This window comes from Halichoeres trimaculatus, unplaced genomic scaffold, assembly GCF_033239565.1.
Source record: "Halichoeres trimaculatus isolate MK-OKI-2021-1 unplaced genomic scaffold, fHalTri1.1 fHalTri1_scaffold_21, whole genome shotgun sequence".
Lineage (NCBI taxonomy): Eukaryota > Metazoa > Chordata > Actinopteri > Labriformes > Labridae > Halichoeres > Halichoeres trimaculatus.
In genome coordinates, this window is record NW_027437199.1 from 1,228,710 (window position 1) to 1,252,687 (window position 23,978).

Genomic DNA, 23,978 nt, shown 5'->3' on the forward strand with positions numbered 1-23,978 from the left:
GTGTGTGTGTGTGTGTGTGTGTGTGTCTGTGTGTGTGTGTGAGGGTGGACAGTATTTATTAGGATTTAGAGCACATCCTTCCATCAATACAGGACTCTCATCTTAGAGTGTCTGTACTGCATCATCCAGCCCTGATTTGATACACAGTAAAAAAATAAATAAATAAATAAAATCTAAATATTATGGTTAATTACCCTAAATTTTCAAAGTAGTTTTTCTGTTGTAAAATAAAACAAATAAATAAAAAATTGTAAAATAAGTATTATGTTAGTGATGACATTCAATATTTTTTTCCGCATTTTTAAATGGAAAAAAAAAAATCCTGTTTTATCTTTTTTGTTGTCTTTATCTCCAGTCAAATTAATGTTAAATGACAATAATTGATTGTCTGTAACTAAATTTGTAGCCTTTAAGGGTTCATGTCTGTACGAACAATCTAATGTTTTTCACTAGAATTTGCAGGGAAATCTTATTAGTTTAATGAACCATAAGCAGTTGCACCCTGTTCCCTCCTCACTCATGGTTGTAATCATGATTATGCTTTAACAATAAACTGTATTTTTTTCTTTCAAGAGTCTAATCACTTCTTGACTCTACCTCCTGACATATTTTACAATCCCTGGAAAAAATACACAAGAGCGTCAGCTGTCAATCATAGTCAAACGAGACGCAAAACCTCATTTTTAACCTCGTATAACTAATGAAAACGAAACTTTTCAGAAAAAAGAGGACTTGGATACAAGACAGCCAAATGATATCTTCAAATCACCACAACAATCAGACGTGAGAAACATTTCTACCAGGTGGATTAATTTTTAAAGTTTGACCACAGCCCATCTGGAATGACTGGGGAGATGGATTTTTTAACCTATACTGCAGCCAGCCACCAGGGGGAGCAGTTTTTGTGGCCTGACCTGACTTCGAGCTGAGCTAGATGATGCATGTAGCCGTGAGTGAGGAGTAAATACTGTGGATATGACACCCTGCTGTACAGGGGGCACAGTATGTCTGTGCTCCAAGGCGCGGACCGGCTGTCTGTGCTCAACGACGCAGACCATTTGTTCAGTGATTTGTAAAGTGTGTTTTGAGTTAATAAATGAAATCTGTTGGTCAATTTCAAAATGCAGTGTAGTAAAGATTACACAGCTGGTCCCTGCAGCGTTGCACAGGTAGCCTGTTGCTTCAACGCAATATCTCATTCATTTGAATTGTGGTATCTTACTTTAATTTAAAGGTTTGAGTTTGGCAGCTGTAGCTCCCAGTCATTTACCTTTTTTTGCAGTTTAGTCGTTTTCATATTTTGTTATTGATCAGTGTCTTCTGTGTTTAATAGTTTCAGTTTTCGCAGCTCTGAGCGGATACTCTTTGTTCTTTCTGAATATGCATCCCACAAAGGTTTATTTTCCACTTTTTAAACACACAAATAAAGTTTTTAGCTCTTGAAAGAAACAGTTTCCCACAACACAAACCAAACTCCTGACCCCCTCTAACAACCAAAAACTAAATCTGTTGCCATCGCACTTCAAAAAGCCCAAAAAACATAAAACCAGAGAGATCTGCCGCGGGAGAAAGAAGCGGGCGAAGAGGATGAGGATGACCAGACTGAGCGCTGGAAGGAGGGGGTGTTGAGGAGGACGATTTCATGTTCCTGTAATCCTGCGAGTGCTGCAGTTTGTGTCCTCCCCAGGGCTGTTTCACACCTCCAACAAGGGATAAGTGACTGAATCTCACAGCGCGGGGAAAACAGAGCGAGTTTAACATACTTATTCCACAAGCAATTAACACGGTGACTCCGTGCAAAAACAACAGGCCTGACTCCGAATCAGGGACCCCAGCACAAATCCCGGCTAGCTCTTGTGGGATTCGCAGTATCCGCCCTGTCTTACCCAGGGGGGCTATCGGCTGATCCAACCGACAGAAGCCAGCGAGTACAGGCGCTCAATTGATGAGATTCCAGTTAGCCGGCGCAGCCAAGAAGAGAGGGGTGGGATGCAGCCAATCGCCTGAGCTGAAGGGATCTGGGGGCCTCTAAATATCCACCCAGGGCTGAAGAGTGAGAGTGCGAGCAAGCATCGGCCCACTTCCTCTATTGCTCTCCTGGGCCATACCGGGGAACAATAGAGGAGAGTGAAAACGGCAGAATAAAAGAAAGAAAACAACACATGCCTTAATATTTAGGGACATGAAAGGGCGAAGCGTCCTCACACAGGAAGCAGCGCTCTGTTTTTACTGGCTATTTTTGGCGTGCAGAGGAATGACGACACATGCAAACACAAAGGCTGCAGTACGGAAAGAAAGCAGGTGAAATTTACAAAACAATTACTGCAAGGTGCTAAAAGATCATTTAATATTCCTGCAGTTTCATTCTCCTGTTTTTAGTGTTCAGTAAAATTTGAAAACATCTAAAAGAAGAGTCTGAAAAAACTCCTCATCTGAGTATAATCCCAAAACAGTCCCACAAACTGCTCCACCACCTCTTTAAAGGCACAGAAAGGCACGGCCATGACACTTTGACTCTGGTGACTGCATTTCCCATGAGCACCGTCACCCATTATGGTAAAGATATGTATCCTTCCAAAGCATGCATTTGTTGGGGAAGCAAATTAAAGTCTTTTCTTTGTAATACTACAGAAGTAGTATTATGCACAACAATGAGGGAAGATGCTAATTTGTAGCTAGGTCAAGCTAACTGTAACAATACAAAGACTAAACTTTGCAAAGTGAGCTTAGTTGTCTTACAGCTCGCAACCAGGGAATTTGGACCATCCAACTTTCTCACCTTGTGAGAGTAACTTTGCATAAACTTTGACATTTTTATTCTGCAAAAACCTAAAGCAAAGCTGCTGTAGCGTAGGGTGCAAATCACTCCTGTCGTGACATCACCACAGGCGCCAACTCAAACCGCCTCGTTGAAGCTAAGCTTTCCTTGAAGGTTGGCTCACTCATCGCCAGAGCTACTCAGCCCCCGTTGTCGACACAGTTTTAAGTTGAAGGCAAAGACGTTTGCACCAACCATAGCTTGCATAGCTAGCGTAAAAAAGTAATAAATTAAAAACTACCACAGATTTTTGCTTCTGTCTTTGCTACCAACCAATGGGTTTGGAAGTGGTTTTGCATGCCTGTGCAATCAGTCCCCAAACTGCCTCCTTTAAACTAAGCTTTCCTAGAAAAACTAAGGCTGTTTTCAGACCAGAAAAGTCCTTTGGTCCACTTGTTTGGTCCGGACCAAAAGCAGACTTTATTTTTTACGTTTGGTGCGTATTCAGATTGTACTTTTTGCAAGTGGACTATATTCTGTAAACACATCCAGGTGTGTGAGGATCAGTGCTCTCATTGGACAGCACTGACAAAGGGCGGCACACAGAGTACAGACCTGGAAATGGAGGTAAACATGTGTGTTTGTGCTCTTATTAGAGCTGCTAAATCATTTTCAGTTTCAAGAGCAGCTCCTTCAAAGCAGCTTAACAACACCGTTTACAATTTAGGAACAGGAAGACCAATGATCGCAGCAAGGAGGCGCTATGCTCTGCGTGTCCTGACCCACAACATGCTAGCAACAGCGTGGCTAAACAGAAGACGGAGGATCAGGTATGAACCAAAGACGGTTAGGTTACGCACCAGGGTTCGTTTGTGTCTATTCACGCCTGCATGAAAAGTCAGCACCAGCGTGGGAAACGAACCCTGGTCCGTTTAAAGTGGACCAAACAGTCCAGGTCTGAATACGCCCTAAGGGATTTCCTCCTAATCGCCAAGGCTACTAGCCTAAAGGATCCACTTTGTAAGCATTGCATTTTAGGTATTACTTCGTGTGGTTGATGAGGATGAAAGAAATCTGGACCAGGCGTAGTCGGTGGTTCTCAAAAATAAAGACCAAGGAAAGTTTTTTTTTGATCCTCTGTTGACAACAACACCAGAACAGCTGTGTGATGCTCCAACCTTTCACATCTTTACTCAGCAACATTAAAGCTAAAGTTTTTCATGCATATGCAAATTGCTCCTGATGTGACATCACCACAGGAGCCGACTCAGACCATCTCATAGAAGCTAAGCTTTCCCGGGAGTTTGGCTAATGAATCATCAGGGCTATAAGGCTGGAGGATGGGACTCAGTGAGGTTGGCCCCTATCGTTAAACCTCTTTAAGGCAAAGACAAAGAAATCTGCATCAACCCAAACAGCAATGACTGATTTCTGCGTCCATCTCTGCAACCTGAACAGCCTGGCTTTAATCTTCGAGAGGAAAAGAAGAAAACGTAAGAATAAAGGAAGAAGAGGAAACCTCAGTGAGAGATGTTAGCTAGCCCCTCCTGTCGTGACATCACCACAGGAGCCAGTGAAAATCAAAGCATCAGAGTTTTTGTTCCTCTGAGGGGACTAAAATGTGTGTGTGCACAGAAAGCTTTCATTAAATGGATCTTGGAGGACCAGGTTTTGCTCAAGTGCCAAAGAAAGCCCGTCATGCACAACAACAGGAGCCTAAAAGCCCTCAAAGCTAAATGGAATGGAGCCATTTGAAGAGTGCGACCTGTGTTATGTAAACAAACGTCCACGAGAGAGAAGTCCTCAGGAGACGCTAAGTCTGCGCCTCACCTGCACACACGCTAAGTCCTCTGGGCGCTCACACGCTTACAAATGCACAGTGGCATCATAGCAACACATTGATGTTCAAAGTGTGTATTCACCAACACAAAGACACACACACGCACACAGGTTTGGGCGGGGCCGCCTCAGGGCTCTGCTGTAAGTGTGTGATTAGAGGAGAAGAGTCAGAGGCAGAGGAGAAACGAGGACACACTCACCCCTGTTAAGGTCTTTATGTTATGCAGTGCATTCTGGGCTTCAAGGGCGGCTTTCCGTGTGTAAAACGTGACAAAACAGCAGCCTGGGGAGAGAAGGAGAGACACAGAGAGCACCGTGAGCAGAAGGAGCAACAAAGAGCGTTTTCTCTATTCGTCTGCCTGGCATCACCTGTCGACACCGGCAGACGCCGGGCGAATGTTAAGGACGACACATCCGAGCGGAGAGGAGGCTTTTGGATTCGTTTCAAGCCTGATGACGAGCCCGGAGGAAGTGAAGGCAACACACGGGGAGAAACTGAAAACTTATCAAGTGTTTTTGTCTGATTATCAGAAGTAAATTTCTTTTCAGACTTAATCTGAGCCACATTCACCTGACCAGTCCAGGAAAACGTCTTGTTTCGAGTTGAAGTCAATGCAAATTTTCGAGCAAATTTCTCTTTTTCCTTTGGCAGATTTTTTGCGCTTGTTACAGCAATTCAGACCTCATTTTGTCTTTAAATAACTTTAAAAATGCTTTCACCCCTTCTCCTTGCAAATCTGAACTCAGCTCTATGCATGACATGTTTGAAAGTTTTGGCTTCATTTTTGAGGAGATAGGCCTGAAAGAGACGACTTCCTTTCAGATTCCACTCAATGCTTTTGTATCTTGGACGTTAGCCTAATGCTCAGTCTTTTGGTATCTACTTATACCTCGCTAACTCTTCCTGTCTCTTAAAGTCAATGGATCTTCCAATGGGATGAGAAAAAATTGCTTGAAGCTAAAATAATGTCTTTGTACGAGTAATTTTACTCTTGTCAAGACATTTGTCTGGACTGGTCAGGTGAACGTGGCTCATACTAAGTCTAAAAAGAAATTTTATACTTCAAATCAGACAAAAACTTGATAAGATGTCAGGTTTTTGCAGTGTGATGCTGAAGCTGTGAGCTGTGAAACTTCACAAATTGCCCCCCAAAAAAAGGAAAAAAAAAACCCCAAAATTTTCAGATTTTTAAAAACTTTTAAAAATAAAAAAAATCCACAATTAAAAAAAAAAATGAATAATTTGCAAAGACACCCCCACCAAAAAAATAAATAAATAAAAAAACAAAACAAAATAAAATAAAATAAAATAAAAATAATAAATAAAAATGAAAAGAAATTGCAAAAATTTCAAAGTCATCATTAAAATGCTTTCACCCCTCCTTCTGTTAATATTCACTCACCTCTATGCATGAAGGTGTTTGAAAGTTTTGCCTTCACTCTTGAGAAGATGTTATGTCATGCATATTTTCAAACTCTGTTTTTGTGCATGTTTTTGGCCCCAAAGAGACGACTTCCTGTTAGATTTCACTCACTGCTTTTGGATCCTGGATGTCAGCTTAAAGTTTCCTGATCTCTGTTCTGCTGACAAACCTAACTTATACCTTACTAACTCTTCCTGTCTCTTAAAGTCGATGGATCTTCCAATGGGACAAGAAAAATTAGCTTGAAGCCAGAATAATGTGTTTGTACAAGTAACTTTACCCTTGTCAAGACATTTTTCTGGACTGATAAGTTGAATGTGGCTCAAATCAAGTACAATAAGACAATTTTTTACTGAAAATAAGTGAAAAAAACTTGATAAGATTTCAGTTTTTTTGCATGCAATGTACACACTGAGCGATATTTAGTGTCAGAAGTGGGAGAGAAAGAGGAGGGTGATGCTTCTTCATTAATCCTACAAACTCGTTACAAACTCAGTCACTCAGTAAAGACAGGTTCAATCATTTATTTATTATTCCCTTGTTTATTGGTTATCTGGATCCTGCCTGTGAGGATGGTTCGGTCCCTGACTTATTCAAGACCAAAGCTTCTATTGATCCAGTTATTTACGTGACATCTGGAAAACAACATTTACATCTTTTAAAACGACCCCAGAAACCTTAAGATCCTGGACTATTCCAGATTATTTGGTGCCGTAAAGATTGAAAGCACAGTGGCAACATGTGGACCCACCAATCAGGAGACAACCACCTCTACCACAGCTTCCTCTCAGTGATTGGACTGAAAATATAAGCTTTCCCAAAATAAAACTGCTGATGTCAGCACAGCGTACGACTGAGTCATGATCAGAAGAAGTAAAGAAACTCTTTATTCTATTAATAAAGCCTCAGTCAAAATGTTATCCAACTTTAACCTCCGTTTAACCTCCTCTGCAAAGCAGCAAATTACCAAATTAAAGCTGGCTAATTTGCTTACTCACTAAATCTCTCTGTATATGCACTGAAGTCACCGTGCACACACAAGCGCCGCCAAGAAAGTGGAAAGGCAAAGAGGCAGAGAGGGATTTTGCCTCTTCATTAATCTGTGTGTAATCCCTGCAGAGTGGAGCTGAATCGCTGCGGCTGTGAGGCCATTTTTCAGTCCGCACGCAAACCTGCAGCGTCAGGCTCAAACCAGCGGGAGGAAGAAACCAGGCCAGACACAAACAGACGTGTGACTCTGCTCTTTTCCCCTCACAGACACAGCAGCTGGGGTTTATTCAATCTAAAAGTCCCCTCTTTCCCGTGCTCCTGTCCTCATCACACTTCTGACATTTTAATCCAACAGCCACGGGGACGGTTTCCGACACGGCATGGACGTATGAAGTTGTAAAATGTGGAGGATGTAGTGTTGAGGAGGTCGGCTGGGAGAGCAAACAGGAAGCCCCGGTGCACCATCAGGAACATTGTGTTTTAAATGATGGCATGACCTTAAGCACAGCATCAATCTCAGAGCGTGGAGCTGTTTGTTTGCTGCCTCAGATTGTTGCTCTGCGGGGGCCAACAACACAGCAACTTCCAGAGCAGGAGCTGGACAAAAACGGAGGCAATCTGACAAAGATACATCGACTTAGAAGAAAAGGAAGTGTGAGTGAGGTATAGGTTGGGTTTGTCAGAAGTACAGAGATCAAAAAACGTCTGTTACAGCTCTAAAAAACTCTGAAGCAGACACTCAAAGACTGAGCATTAAGCTGACGTTCAAATTACAAAAGCGTTGAATGGAATCTGACAGGAAGTCGTCTCTTTGGGGCAAAAAACATGCATCAAAACAAAAGAGTACGAAAAGACGCATGACACAACATCTCCTCAAGAGTGAAGCCAAAACTTTCAAATGTCTTGATGCATACAGGTGAGTGCAGATTAACAAGGAGAAAGAGTGAGTGCAATTTAAACGTTTTTTCAAATTTTGTAAAAATTCATCAAATTTCTTTTTTAACTTTTTTTTTAACATTAAAAAAAAATGTTTTTATTGACTATTTTTTAAATTTCTTTTTTGGATATTGCAATATTTTAAATTTCCAATTTTTGAAATATTGCAAATTTTCAAATTTCTATTTTTTTGAATTATTGCAATATTTTAAATTTCTATTTTCTTCAAATATTGCAAATTTTCAAATTTCTTTTTTAAATTTTTGCAATATTTTAAATTTCTATTTTTCTTCAAATATTGCAAATTTTCAAATTTCTATTTTTTTTCAAATATTGCAAATTTTCAAATTTCTATTTTTTGAACAATTGCAATATTTCAAATTTCTATTTTTTGAATTATTGGAAAATTTCAACTTTCTACGTTTTTAAATATTGCAAATTTTCAAATTTCTATTTTTTTTTAATATTGAATTTTTATGAATATTGAAACATTTTTTAACTTTACAATTGGCTAAAAATTTTGCAATTTTTTCGTGATTTTTTAAAAAAATTACCGCTTTTTTATACCATTATTTGTTTTTTTATTAACAATAAAAAACAAAGACATCAAATTTACAATTTTATTAAAGCGATTTTTTAATTTATTTGTTCTTTTTTTTTTTTTTTATAGAAAATTCTTCACTAGATTTTTACTATTTATATAATTTTATACACTTTATTGTATTGCTTGTGTGTTTGATGGATCAACAGGAAAGAGGAGGAATGGTTAATGGATCATATTTTTCTGTTTTTATTTATCCTCTCTGTGTCAGCATCGCTGGGTTTGGGGTATAAGTTGTAGTCTCTGCAGGTCATTTCTCTCTTTTCTTACAGGAGCAAACATTTAATGTGTATCTTTAAGTTGCTGCAGTGAGAAAGCTGGTAGCTTGAATAAAAACAGAGCAATGTTGCTGCGTTCAGAAATATCTTACACAGATGTATTTGTTGTGCTTTTCTCAGCTTTAATTAAATCCAAACATCTCAAGTTTGGATTCTTTGAGATACATTTTCTCTCCATTCATCCGTCTCTCTGGGTTTTTGGCCGCGTCATCTTTGAACCACAGCTGTGAGGTTTTCAGATATGAGGAATATTGAGAGAATCACCGTCTCAGTGAGGATGAAAACAACGGGCACAGGTGGACTCGTCTCAGAATCCATTTTTCTGCTGCTTCAGACTGAAAACCTGGTTGTGAGTTTTCACTGATTCCCAGTGTTTGGCCGCTCTCCCTCCAGCTTTGCTCATCTGCTCATGTTGTCGAGTATTTATTTGTCCGCAGATGAGCCGAGCCTGCCGTTGTTTACATCTGCTGTGTCGTCCTCTCCTTTGTGTTCACGACGCACGCCGGCCCAGTGTGAGCCGGGCTCAGGCTGGTCGCGGTTCTGTCGCCCGTATCGCACACACGCCGGCCCTGATGACACTTGCCCCGCAGTGCATCTTAGTGAAATCCAACAGTGAGCATCTGGAGCAGATTTAGCACCCGAATCCCCGAGTCCCTTTGATGGGGCTGCGAGCGTAATGGATCTGAATTCCTGCGGTGTCCTCTGGGTGCCACGGCTGTTGAAGAGTTGGCCCTTAGCCTAGCGTCAGGGACGTGATTGGTGTTGTGATGCGGATGCTGCAGTTCCTGTGTATTAGCAGGGATATCTCTCAGCTTAGTGTTTTCTTTTAGCGTGAAAGGCAGCTCGGGGTGTCACTTCACTAAACCCAAAGCCCCCCACACTTCTGCTATCAGTATTAATTTACCACCAAGAGCTTCACACCAGCCTTTACTGGTTAAAGGCGCAGAGATAAGAAGAGAAATTAGTCACGACTGACAGGCAGGGTGGAAATTTATCCAATTTATTCCATGTAGGTCACCACAGTGATACGGCGTTTAGACACAAAACTCCCCGCCTGAGTGATGGCTTACACTTCCTGTCAATCTCTGACACCTCTTCATCTTTGCCCTACATCATTACGACATGAACTGGAATCAGTGAGGAGGAATTCAAATGAGAAGCACTTATATTTCAAATTAAACACACGCAAATGGAAAACAGCTGACATGGAGAATGGTTTGAGAGAAAAATGTGACTCGAAGTAAAATCTTCAAACAGAAATGTTTTTTAATCAACACAGTCCCAGTCTGGTGTTTTGGTGAGGCATCCAGTCTGCTTTATTACTTTTAAGACCGATCAGGGATTGACTAATGAAACAATGATGGTCTGAGATGATCCAGGTACACTTCAAAAACTCAAAATGAAGTCGGTGTTTTTGTTTTGCCTGTGGTGAAAAAACAAAAAAAGGTGTTTTCAGATTTAATATGAGCTGAATCTTCCCAACAAGTCCAGAGAAACGTCTCATCCAAAGACATAATGAAGCAAAAATAAGGCCTGGATTTCTCGCCGGTGGAAAAATAACGATAAATTAAAACATTATTCTTTTTAAAAAACCTGGCAGTTCATTTTTTCTTATTCCATTAGCAGATTGTTTTTCCTCATTACAAGTGAAACAGGCCCTAATTCTGCCTCCCAGTTTGGTTAAAGAAGACATTTTCCTGGACATTTGGACTAAAAACAAAAGAGAAACACTCACTGGTTGAGTTTGTGTGGTGTAAGAATAAAATCACATCCAATGAAGCAAATATCACAGCGGGAAACCTCAACAAATTGATGAAAGTAAGCTGCTTATGGCAAGTTTCCACATATCGACCTGAAAAAATGACAAGTTTAACCTCCTAAAGTAAAAACAAAAAAGTAGAGTACCTGTATTTTTTTTTAAGATCAGGAGTTAAATGATATTTGTTTTTTTTAACATTTGGCGTCACTTATCAGTGAAACAAGCACACCCCTCGTGACTGAGGGAAGGTTTTGCTCTCAACTGCAGCATCACACTGCAAAAACCTGAAACCTGATCAAGTGTTTTTGTCTGTTTTCAACTAAAAAATGTCTTTTCAGACTTTGTATGAGCCACATTCACCTGACTAGTCCAGAAAAATGTCTTGACAAGAAAAAAGTTACTCGTATGAAGACATTATTTTAGCTTCAAGCATTTTTTTCTTGTCCCATGGGAAGATCTATCGACTTCAAGAGACAGGAAGATTTAACAAGGTGTAAGTTAGGTGTGTCAGAAGTAACGTCCAGGATACAAAAGTATTGAGTGAAATCTGACAGGAAGTCGTCTCTTTGGGGCCAAAAACATGCAGCAGAACATCAGAGTATAAAAAGATGCATGACACATGATCTCCTCAAGAGTGAAGCCAAAACTTTCAAACATCTTCATGCATAGAGGTGAGTGCAGATTAACAAGGAGAACGGGTGGAAGCATTTTAATGATGATTTTGAAATTTTTTCATTTTTTTTAAATTTTATTTTAATTATTTATTTTTATTATTATTATCATTTATTTTTATTTTTATTCTATTTTATTTTATTATTTTTCTTTTTTTTTGGGGGGGGGGGGGTCTTTGCAAATTAAATTAACTTTTTTTTTTATTTCTAAAAGTTTTAGAAATGTGATATTTTTTGGGATTAACTTTTTCCTTTTTTTTTTTTTTTGGCAATTTTTGAAGGTTTTTTTTTTTTTTTTGCTTCCAACCAGCATAATACTGCAAGAACCTGAAACATCATCAAGTGTTTTTGTCTGATTTGAAGTAGACTTTGTATGAGCCACATTCACCTGACCAGTCCAGGAAAACTGTCTTAACAAGAGAAAAATTACTTGTATAAAGACATTATTCTAGCTTCAAGCATTTTTTTCCTGTCCCATTGGGAGATTCTTTTTTTTTTTCTTTTTTAACTTGTTACAGCACCACAGACCTCATTTTTGTCTTTTAATAACTTGAAACAATTTATTTTTGGACTGACAAGTTGAATGTGGCTCATACTGAGTACAAAAAGACTATTTTAACTTAAAATGAGAAAAAAAATGCTTGATAAGGTTTCATTTTTGTCGTGCAAGGGGGGTAAAAGATTAAGAGACACGCTGATGGGAATAAAATAAAGACAAGTGAACTGAAGACAGAGGCAGTTATGGAGCTTTTTTTAAAGAAAACATTTACAAATGAAACTTTAAAGTGAGGTAGACTGATAACAGCGCATTTTGAAGCATATCAGCTTTTTTTTTTTAAATCAGGTGTCCGATAAGAAAGTAGATTTCATTAGATTTATTTTGGCTTCTATGCAGCAGCACTTCTCTTTCTCTAGCCTTGTCCCACCCACAGTACCATCTGATTGGCGTCCTAAGCTCGTGTGAAGATGACAATTACAAAAAGATGGAGAGGTCTCATATTCAGGTGAATACGGTAACACTACCCTTCTTGCAGTCATTTAACTGAAAATGTGAGTGAGTTATCAACACTTTCTGATTAAGTTTGATGTTGTTCATGTATTTTTAGGCACCATACCCTCTTAACAGACCTGTATGGCTGAAAAATAGGTCATAAAAACACGAGGACTGGCCCTTTAATTAATATCTCTGTGTGCAGACGCCTGTTTAAAGCTGTTTTCTATCACTAACTCCTCACTGAGCTGATTTCCTACATGCATTCTGCAGAGTGAACGGCGTATGTTAATGAGAGGGGCTTTTAGCATTTCCTCCGTATTATTGTACATTATAATTTCATCATAATTCCAATTGCACCTGCTTCAGCCCCTTGTGTGTGATTAGCAATTCCAATATCACTGTTTGAGGGTTAGCAGCTAGCCCCGCGCTGAGAATAATGATTCCTGCAGCGCTGTCTTTTTTATATCTAACTGTATATGGGAGGGTTTAGCGTTTGCTGCTAGCATTAGCGATTCTGACAGTGTATAATGTGCAGGGAGGGCTGGCTGTTAGCGCTGCGTTAGCCGCTGTGTGTTGTGATTCCCGTGGTGTAGCCGGACCTGGGAGCCATGCGGCGTGTGACGGATCGTCCCAGGTGGTGGGCTGTCAAGACGAGGATCAAAGAGCAGCGGAGTGGACCTCACACACATGCCCACACACTAACACACACACATTTACACACACACTTGATCTCTGCAGTGTGGAACCTGTTTAAGAGTCAGCACACTCACGCCTCAAACACACACAGCTACGGAGGTAGAGTGCAGGGTTTATTTTAAGTGGAGTCAGTGTGTGTGCTTTTTATTTACAGAAAGACGGCCTTGAACAAGCCAGAAAAATGCAGAAGACGAGCGTTAATAAGCTCTTTCCATCAATTTGTGTGCATGTGTCTCTTCTGGCAGCACAAACATTTACCTGAAGGCCGAAGAGGGCTCAGAGCGGGGACGTTCGCTCTGCTTGTGCTGGTGAAGAGGGACACTCAAAAACACACAGCAGAGAGATGCAAACACACACAAACTCGAGGGGGAAAAATCTATTAAACGCTGCTGAGTGTGTTTGTTACAGGGAAAGTGAGCCAGGCGAGGAGATGTGGGAAGAAAGGCAGAAGGAGGAAGAAGACGGGTGAGGATGGGAGAGGAGGAGCAGCTGTGAGCGGAATAGAGAGCAGAAGAGGGAGATGCCTGTTCATAAATGCTTCATGGCTGCTGAAGGGGGTCTTTGACTGGAGCGAAGACCCGGGCCAACCCTGCCTCTGTCAACACATCCACCCCCTCCTGACAGCCAGTCCACCTCTGGCTCCGTGGCTCAGGACAGGAGCAGCACCGGGCTCCACGTGAGCCTGATCCAGGATGATGAATTAAAAATCCAGCACATGTCGGGTCATGTTGGTTCTGACACCAGTTGGACGTGAAGTTGCAGCCTGCACAGCAGTCTCTCTTTCTGCTCCTTTGATTCATTAATAAACAGGTTTTTCTGGTCATTTCCCATTAAAATAGCTGGATATGTGGACAGGTCATCAGAGCTAATGCAGCAGCTAATCCACTTTAAAGACTTTCATTAGCCTCAGATCCAGAGCAGAGAGAGCCATTCCCCTGCTGGACGACAACATGTTCACTGGATGTTTTTTTAATCTGCTTCATTGTTTATTAAAGAGCTTTAAAGTCACTGAAAACTCACCACTCAGGGTACCACACTGAAGCACACCTGAGGAGTGTACCATCCCTCCTGTTGTCGTCTAACATAAGAACAAAACCTCATGATCAAGGGTCTTCAACCTGTGGCTCTGGAGCCTAATGCAGCTCTTTGACTCCTTTGCAGTGGCCCCTTGAAGATTTGAAAATATATTATCAAAATAGAGATTTTATTTATTTTTCTCACAGAAGGTATTGATGATTAAAGCAATGAAACTAAATAAATGTGGCTTTGATATTTTGTTTACTTAATGTGCATCACACCCTGCAATAACGCTTTCAAAATTTTTGTAAATATCCAAATTCTTGACTTTTTTTTTCAAATTGAAGATTTTGCAAAATTTCACTTTTTTTTTCAAATTTCAAATTTTTTTCAATTCTGCAAATTTTATAAAAAATATTTATATTACACTTTTTAAAAACCAAATATTTTTTCTTTTCTTTTTTTTTTTTTGAAAATTACGTAAATTTTTAAAATGACATTTTTTTTATTTTGTTTGCTAATCTTTGAAGCTTTGGCATTTTTTTTACATTTCAATTTTTTGTGAATCTTTTCACATTTTTTAAAATTTCTTTTTGAATTTTGCAAATTGGGGCATTTTTTCAATTCTAGACAAAACATTTAAAGTTTTGAAGATTTTTAAAAAAATTGTAAATTTTTAAATATTTCACATTTTTTAAATTTCTGCATTTTTATTTTCATATATTTATTACAAATTATCATTTATTAAATTAATCAATATTATTTATTATTTATTATTTATTAAACATTCCTGGAATTTTTGCACATTTTTGCACATTTTTGAAATTTCATTTCTTTTTTTTTAAATATTGCAAATTTTTGAAAATGTTGCAATTTGAGGAAAATTTTTGGAAATTTATTAATAAATGAAATTAAACTATTTCATTTTTAAAAGAATATTTACAAATGTATTTAAAATAAAACAATTAAGACATCATGTTTACTATTTTATAAACAACAAAAAAAAGCTGCTTGTTTCGATAAATATTTACTGGATTTTTAACATGTTTAGAATTTTACAGGCTTTTTGTCTTTATTATGAAGATAAAGCAGATTTTGTGAAGTAAAATGGCTTCTATGAAAGTAGAGGTTGCAGACCCCTGCTCATGATGATATTCAATGTATTAGATTTATTTTTTATTCTGAGAGAAGAAAGAGGTTGGAGACAGCTTGAGGTGAGTTTTTTTGACCACCCTGCACCGAATGATTGCCATGACAGGCGTCATCTGAAGTGAAACCGGCGTGATGTTATAACGAGGCTGGAAAATTGCCTGTAGCAGTGAAATTGCTTGAAAAGTTGTTTAGTGTGGGGCCGGCGTAAGGTGTGCTTTGTGTTTCCAAACCTGCTGCTGCACTCGACGTGATGTTAAGGGTTGAATAAGCTCCGACTTAGCAGGTGGAGGACACTGAAAGGAGCTGTGCCCCGTGGTCCAGCAGAATGGCGGTATGGTTTATTAAAAGGGGAAAAAGAAACACGGGGGGGCTGTATCAGACGGTTTCACCCTGAGCCCTTCCACCCAGACCGGCTGCAGCTCTCATAGAGGCTCCTTATTTTCCCCTCCATCACGCCGCTGCCTCTCCTTCCCCTCCACGCTCCTCCTGACCCCTGGGGTTCCAGTCAGCCACTGACCCACATTAACTACACTCTGCTGCAATTACTGCGCGCTCAGGCCTCTGGGTGGCATGGGATACATTCTCCATCCTCCCCCTCGCACTGTTCCCTCTTCGCTGACTGTGCAGCTGTGAAAATGCCCCTTAATGTGTATAATTTATGTGTGTCAAAGAGCCGCTGAGTGACAGCCGGGAGAGGAGGGGGAAAATGACAGTGAACACATTCTGGATTTGACAGCGCAATAAAGAACAGATTGTCGGCTGGAAAAATAGAAGAGAGGGATGAGTGGAGGGCTTCAAACAATGCCGCGTCTCTGACGGGCATTTGGCTGACGTTCTAATCCTGTCAACGCAGGAACCGGTCCAGCTCGCAGCACTTCACAAATCTATACAATCCACTGGTTACTTTGGTTGAAAAGCACCAATGTCATCCTCTCTTTCTCTCCCCCCTCGCTGCGAAGACAACAAGAGCACTTTCCGGAAATCAAAGCTGCTTTCTGGCTGACCCCGAAGAGGAGGAGGAAAAAAAAAAATCCAGCTCTGCAACTTCTCTTATAACTAAGCAGCTCTCTCCGTCGCCGAGGCATGCAGGAGAATAAACATAAAGAGGAAAAGAAGACACACACAGATGAGCTTAGTATCCTCACACACACTCACACACACACACACAGTCTCCCATTAAAATCCACCTGCAGCTGCTCACTAATTGGGCCTGGGTAGCCAGCTAAGAAAGCTAACGTCTAGTTAAGGCAGTATAATTGGCCGCTCTGCTTTAGGAAAGAATGAAATCAGTTCTCCGTCTCAGGTCGGCCTCCGTCTCAGCTGAATCCATTAGAGCTGATAATTGTCTCGGACGGGAAAACGTTCGTCAGCATCGATAGAGAGGATGCAGTGGTAGCGCGGTTTAAACGCCTGCTTGTGGATGAATGTGAGTCAGTGAATGCACCATCAGAGGGACTGAGGCGGGAGATCTCCAACCTTTATCTACAGGAGCCTCAAACGACATGAAGGGGAGCTTCTACACTTATTTCTAAACATTTCACTCTCTTTCTGCAAATATGAAATCATCACCAGAGGCTTAACAATATGCAATTATCCCAAGTCACGGTTGGAAACTATGGGGATAAAAATATTGCGACACAATTAAGCTTTTCATTGCAGCAAATTGAGTTTATAAATCAGACGAGCCGATCGATCCAGTTGTAAAAACCTGAAACTCGTTTAACAGACTTTATACTTCTACTCACCTGAATGCAACTGCTCTAAATTTAGATAAATAACATTATTAAACCTTTTTTTTCAAAAAGGTATGAGCTGAAGTGAAAGAAAACACATTCATAATTTCAATATTACTTAAATAGCATCATAAGTTTCAACTATACAGCAATTTACCTGCCCTGCGTCAAGCTAACGCAACCTTTACTGGGACTAACCATGACTCACTGACTCATGGCGTTTGCTAGCAGTGATGTGTTCGCTGTCCAGCTCCGCTCTGTTGCGTGACATTTGGCGTCTGGGGTCGTGAGAATGAGGAGCTCCGACCTTCACACCTCTTTGCTGATCCTCTCCTGGTTCATGTTGGGCTGTAAAACCTCAAACCTGTCGAGTCCTGGTCTGGCCCTGCTTATTATGTCCGCTAATTGTCGTCGCCTGGATAAAAACCATCTGATTTGGACACGATGTGTTTTATTTTGAAAGTCAGTGGATGTTTTAAGCTAGTTTCTGTGCACAACTTCCTGTCACCTACACTGATTTAACACACCACAGCTCCAGCTTCTGGCAAAAAAAGAATGGTTGCTTATAAGCTGCAAACCGCCGGTCCATAGACGCATTTATTTTATTTTGAAAGTCATTTGTGTGCATGACTTCCTACCAACTACCCTGATTGAACACACCAAAGCTGCTCCAGCTTCTGGTAAAAACAGAGCGGTTGCGTACAAGCTGCCATCTCCTGGACCGTAGACGCATCTGTTTTATTTTGAAAGTCACTGGACGTTTTAAGCTAGTTTCCGTGCACAACTTCCTGTCACCTATACTGATTTAACACTCCACAGCCCTGGCATCTGGGTAAAAACAGAATGGCTGCATATTAGCTACAACCTGCCGTCCGTAGACGCATCTGTTTTATTTGAAAGTTACATGATGTTTTACACTAGTTTCTGTACACGACTTCCTGTCACCTACACTGACTTAATGCCCCACCGCTCCAGCATCTGGTCAAAAAAAATGGTAGCTTATAAGCTGCAAACTGCCGGACCATAGACGCATCTGTAATATTTTGAAAGTCAGTAGGTGTTTTAAGCCAGTTTCTGTGCACAACTTCCTGTCACCTACACCGATTTAATGCCCCACAGCTCCAGCATCTGGTCAAACAGAATGGTTGCATATAAACTGTGACCTGCCGTACCGTAGACGCATCTGTTTTATTTGAAAGTCACTGGATGTTTTAAGCCAGTTTCTGTGCACAATTTCCTCTCAACTACACTGATTTAACACGCCACAGCTCCAGCTTCTTGTAAAAAATGAATGGTTGCGTATTAGCTACAACCTGCCGGTCCGTAGACGCATCTGTTTTGTTTTGAAAGTCACTAGATGTTTTTAGCTAGTTTCCATGCACCACTTCCTGTCACCTACACTGATTCAATGCCCCACAGCCCTGGCATCTGGTAAAAACGGAATGATTGTGTATAAGCTGTGACCTGCCAGACCGTAGACGCATCTGGAATTCTTCAGCCATAAAGGTTTTAAATTTGCCGAAAACTCATCAACTTTGGCGATCATGTGTGGCCACGCCCATTGAGTTACCAAAAAATCGTTCACAGATTTTAATAATCAGTGTGTGTAGTACACACATGTCAAGTTTTAAGTTGATTGGATGAAAAACCTAGAACTTGTTCGTTTCAACCCGTACCCTATAAATCGTTAAAATCCGACATTTACCCCAAATTTACAAACTTCCTGTTCAGAATTCAGCATGGTCATAAGAGACTTTTTCATAGGTGTTGTTATGTTAGTTATGTACAAAAAGTTTTAGGCCTGTAGCTCAAAGTAGATGGAGGGGCTGAAGTTTTAAGTCAATAGGGGGCGCACTGGAGCAAGTATTAGCACAAAAACACAGGATTCATACATTTTTCTCGTGAATTAATTTGTGGCAAGGTGCGTTGGTGTTTATCCCAAGCAAAAGGCACGCAATTTGGGGTTAAAGAAGCAAAAGAAAGAAACAAAGAATAATCCTAAAGGTTTCAAGGGGCCTCCTTGAAACCTTTTTTTTTTTTTCGGGCTGTGCGAAGATAAATCCTCTGATTAAAGACATAAAAGCCCCAAAGTTAGCGTGTATAAGCAGCTAACAGCCATCATGGTTTCCTGCTATCCCTGCCTGGTTGGAGGTCGTGTCAAACCTGATGGATCCTCTGGATAAACGATCCAATGAGACGAACACTCATCACAGCTCAGGTTTCTGTGATGGAGACTTTTGTTCTCCACTACCAGAAGTTATTACATTTTCTGAAAACATCTCGTCCCCTCTTGTTTCTCATGAATAGCACACTGGTTTGAATCGGGGATTTTATATTAAAGAGAAGAGCGACGGGCGGTGCTGTTTACAAATGAGGCTCCTGCAGCGCTGTGTGCACCGGATCATCAGAGAAGAGACAGAAGAGTGAGAGGAAACTGAAACACTAACTTTTGATATCTTCATTTAGTGACAGTTTGATGTGGATATTGTCGAATGCATCGCTGCAGCAGTAAAACTGGAAAGATCAGCTTTTTAAAATCTGTCTATTTTTAGATTCTTGTAGATTTTTAATGAGACTCTCATCTCTGATTCCACAAATGTATTTCCACTATTTCAAGCTGAATTTCCCGAGGCTTTTATCTCCGAGCTTGGACTAATTTCCTAAATCTTTTGATATTTGTGTTGTTGTTGTTTCCAGACAGCAACATGACATTTCAGGTTAGCTGAGAGTTTTAAGAAACGAGGCTTGATGTAAAATCTATTCCTGGCATCCAGGTCAAACACTTATCAAGAAAATCCTCTCTGCAGGGGCATTATCGATCCAGCGTTTTTGCTTTCAAGCCGGTTTATATGAATCTGCTGCTCCATCTTTTTGTGTCTATCTTTGGTGGAGACACTGTGTTGTGGCTCCCCGCTCTTCCCCGGGGATCAGCCGCCAATCAAACGGCGTGGGTGGCGGCTCGTCTCGTCTCCTCTCAGATTTGAAGGTTTGATTTTTCTACAGGTGGCCCTTTTGTCTGAGACTTTTCAGCCATGATGTTTGGGCTGTAGGTCGAATTGCTTTTGTGCGGCAGTAATCAGAGACCGAGAGACGAGAATGGATATTTGATTTCTGAGAAAATGTCAGAGATTATTGGTTTTGCTGAAGGCTGAGATACTGAAAAAGTATCTAACAGAGATTTTTTCAAACCTGTTTCAAATATATTGAAGCGCCGGCAGAGATGAAGGACTGTTGTTGTGGTTAACTTTGAATCAAACGAGATAAATTTACAAAGAATAAAGACTCATCTTTATTCAACATCAGGAAGAAGAATCAAATAAAATACGCCTTGTATTTATCACTGTAGATTTTAAGACAACGAGCTGATCTGTCTGTCAGAGGAAAGTGAAACTAGAAAGATCCTGTTGGAGCTGAATATGTAGAATAGTGCATTAAAATGACTTCACAACTTAAATTATCTCCAGGAAGTCAACAATACTTCCGGAGATTTCCAATTTAGGAATACCGCATTGATTAGAATAAATGAACAGGAGATATTCCAATCAATAGGACAGATCTATTCATCTCAGCTCTATGCTCCTCTGTGTTTACAGAACTTCACCATCAGAGCCTGGAGGAAGAGGACTACAGCGGCTCAGCAGATTGGAGGAATTTCACGCTTTTTGCAGCAACAACAACTCTGACGTCAGCGTGTTGCACATGAATGGATGATGACACTTTATTCAAATGTTTACAGAAACTAAATACTATGAATATGAAATCAATGAGGGAAAAGCTCTACAGCTGCTATTTTTTTCTCAATGTCTCAACAACTTAGAGGGTATTGAAACAGCAACAGATTACGAAGATAAACCAGAAGCTTACAGGCTTCTTGAAAGCCAGCCAATCAGAGGATAATGCAAGAGTCTCCAACCTGCAGCTCTTTGACTCCTTTGCAGTGGCTCCTTGTAGCTTGATATCATTAAAATAAAGATTTTTGTTTTTCTTACGGATGAGTTAAGCAACATTTTTAATAAATGAAAACAAATTAAAACATTTTTTCCCATTTTTTTTTTTAATTTTACATTTTAAATTTTATTCAATTTTTGCCATTTTTAACTATTTCAATTAAATTGTATTAATATATTTATTTGTTTATTTATTAAAGTATTTATTTATTTACATTTAATTTAAACTAATTTATTTATTTGCTAATGTCTTGCCAAATATCAAGCAGGTATATCAAATTGGCACTGTGGCAGTTTTTATAATTATTATTTTATTTTGTAATTTTTTGACATTTTTGAGCATGTTTTAGAATTTTTGCTATTATTTTTGAAACTTCAAAATTTTATGAACATTTTCCCTTTTTTTTTTTTTGCTAATTTTTAAAATTTATGGGTTTTTTTTAATTTCACAAATTTTTGTATTTATTTATTTACATTTAATTTAAGTTTATCTATTTATTTGCTAATGTCTTGCAAAATATCAAGCAGGTATATCAAATTGGCACTGTGGCAATTATTATTATTATTATCTTATTTTGTAATTTTTTGAAATTTTTGAGCATGTTTTAGAATTTTTGCTATTATTTTTCAAACTTCAAAAATTTTATGAACATTTTCCCCTTTTTTTTTTTTTGCTAATTTTTAAAATTTATGTTTTTTTTTTTTTTTTTTTTTTTTTTTTTTTTTTTTCACAAATTTATTAAAAATGAAAAACCAAGACTTCAAATGCACAAATTGAACAATTATAAAATGGTCTCGTTTGGATAATTTCCACTGGATTTTAGCTTTTCATAGAATTTAATTCACTATATAGTCTTTATTGTGAAGATAAAGTAGATTTTGTGGCTCCTGAATGACTGTAATCCAGGTGAGCTGAGGAAAAATGGCTCCTTTAAAAGTAAAGGTTGCAGACTCTGGGTTAAGAGGTTTCTTAAAGAGACAGGATGGCGTGTTTCAGATAGTTGGGCTTGATTAAGATAAATAACTTGACTTTTAAAGAAAAATGAAGCAGAGCTTCTCTGGTGGAGATCCAGAGTGAAAACATTAAAGCTGGGAAAGAGCTCGATGGCTCCTCTTTAAAACTGTTAAATATGTAAGACATAATAGGAAAAGCAATCCAATTGTGACTTTGACTTATCATGATTTCGCCTTTGTGTTATTTTCAGGTTGGATGGATAACATCACTTTATCAGAGAGTAATCTTATAAACTCTCCAGCTCTGTGCTGATGACTCTTTTCCATTTTAGATTAAATTACACACAGCTAATTTCTCCTTTGATTCATGTTATTTGTTATGTTTTGAGTGATTCGGAGGCCTCGCTGTGCTCAGGGACGCTCGTGTAGGATATCATCAGTTAATGAAGACATTAAACTTACTCTGTGTGTGTGTGTGTGTGTCAGTTTAAGAGTGTGTGTGCCTTCGCAGCTCATGTGGGCAGGCTATATCATTAAGATAAATGACATAGTGTGTCCCCAGCCAAAACAGACACACACACTGCTACACACACATGCTGCAACAAAGCCGTCATGGCGCTTCAGGTTGTGTTTTAGCAAAAGGACCATTTTCTGTTTACCCCTCTGGCTCTCTTTGTCTCATTCTGCCTCTATCTCTCCCTCCATCTCTGTCTCTCTTTCAGCACAAAATGCCAAATTGCTCCATTTCTCACTGGCTCCCTCCTCCCCCAGCTCATCCACTCATCTGGTTATTAACTCCAAACACATTAAACCAACAGTAGTGCTGCGATATTCCCCAGACCATCAGAATAAACTCTCTCTGCCTCACACACACACACACACAAACACACACACACAAACACGCAGGCTTAATGCACACACCTGGGTCAAAATGCAAAATGGATTCTGCATGAAAGACCTCAACGCTGTTGGGCCAAAAACAACCGATGTGGGGACTTATTAAAGGAAGCGGTGCTGACGCTGACGCTGAAACGCGCTCTGTGATGGATGACGTTTGCCTTCCTCTCACTTCAGCGGGCTTACAGAGATCTCTTCGAGTGTTTCCACTGTGGGTTTTTGGGAGCTGGAGCGTATTTAGAAAGATGATACTCAAGCCAAGAGAAACTCAGAGATGACTTCTGTTTGCTGGAGGAATTTGATCCTCGTCAGGCTGAAGACGAAGCCTCTCCAGCAGCACTCACCACCATCATGCGACGGCAGATGATGATCGTAATAATAAAATTGGGGAGAGGGGGGATTACACTGATCCTCAGATATCCTGCTCCGGTTTGATGTGCAGGAGTGAGCTCCAGCCGTCGCTCTGAGCCAGCTTTAGGTTTTATCTTGGACGGTCTGTAATTAATCATTAATTTATTCAAAGCTGGCCCACTTCTGATGTCTGGGCACGTCAGATTCCCTTTTTAAAACAATACTTTACAACAAACAAGGATGACGTATGGGCCTGCCAGACTGTACAGCAGTAAACTGTAAAGTTAAAATGTTAACTTACATTTAAAGATTAGCATCTTTCCTGACTGTTAGGGCTGGCTATCATTGGAAAATTTTTCATACTGGTACCAATACTGAAACCGAAACCTTCACTTCAATGAACAATACTGTTTTCAGTGCCAATTTCATGATGTCAGTGTAAACAAAAAGAAAATGAAACTTCACATTACAGGACAAATCTTGAGTCCTATTTTTCAGCTGTAGTAGTTTTCTACTCTGAGCAGATTTCTTATTAAAAAAAATACTAATAACTAGGGCTGTCATTTTAACACGTTAATTAGATTAATTAATTACATCGCAAATTAACGCGTTATAAAATATAAGGCAGATTAATCTGGAGCCAAACCTGCGGGGCGTTCAAAGACGCACTTATTTTCAAATGTCTGGCATTTACAAAGCGTTTGTCCTACTTGGAAAAAGTGGTGGTCTCGTCAGATTCTCAAATTTCCGACGGTCCCTGGATGTATCACACGTGACGTCAGCAACATGCTTTAGACCAGGGGGGGGGCGAGAGTGGGTCGACATCTCGTTTATTCACACGTCCTTTTTGAAAATCTGCAGAAAACCGACCGTTTGCTCTAACTCAATTCTGCAAAAAACAGATAATTCTACGCTCTTTACTGCATCAAACAAGCCCTGGATGATCAATATTTGTCCAATATTTAAATATAAAGAATTCTT

General features: G+C 39.7%; 1 protein-coding gene across 25 annotated transcripts in view; it reads right to left on the reverse strand.

The window, feature by feature from the left end:
* Positions 1–23,978, reverse strand: part of celf2 (cugbp, Elav-like family member 2) — a 293,462-nt gene that overhangs the window by 88,304 nt on the left and 181,180 nt on the right. For all 25 annotated transcript variants that reach the window (XM_074698157.1, XM_074698156.1, XM_074698155.1 and 22 more), the window contains one exon: positions 4,798–4,880. In XM_074698157.1, the coding sequence (XP_074554258.1) occupies positions 4,798–4,880 (83 nt within the window). The remainder of the gene's footprint in view (positions 1–4,797; positions 4,881–23,978) is intronic.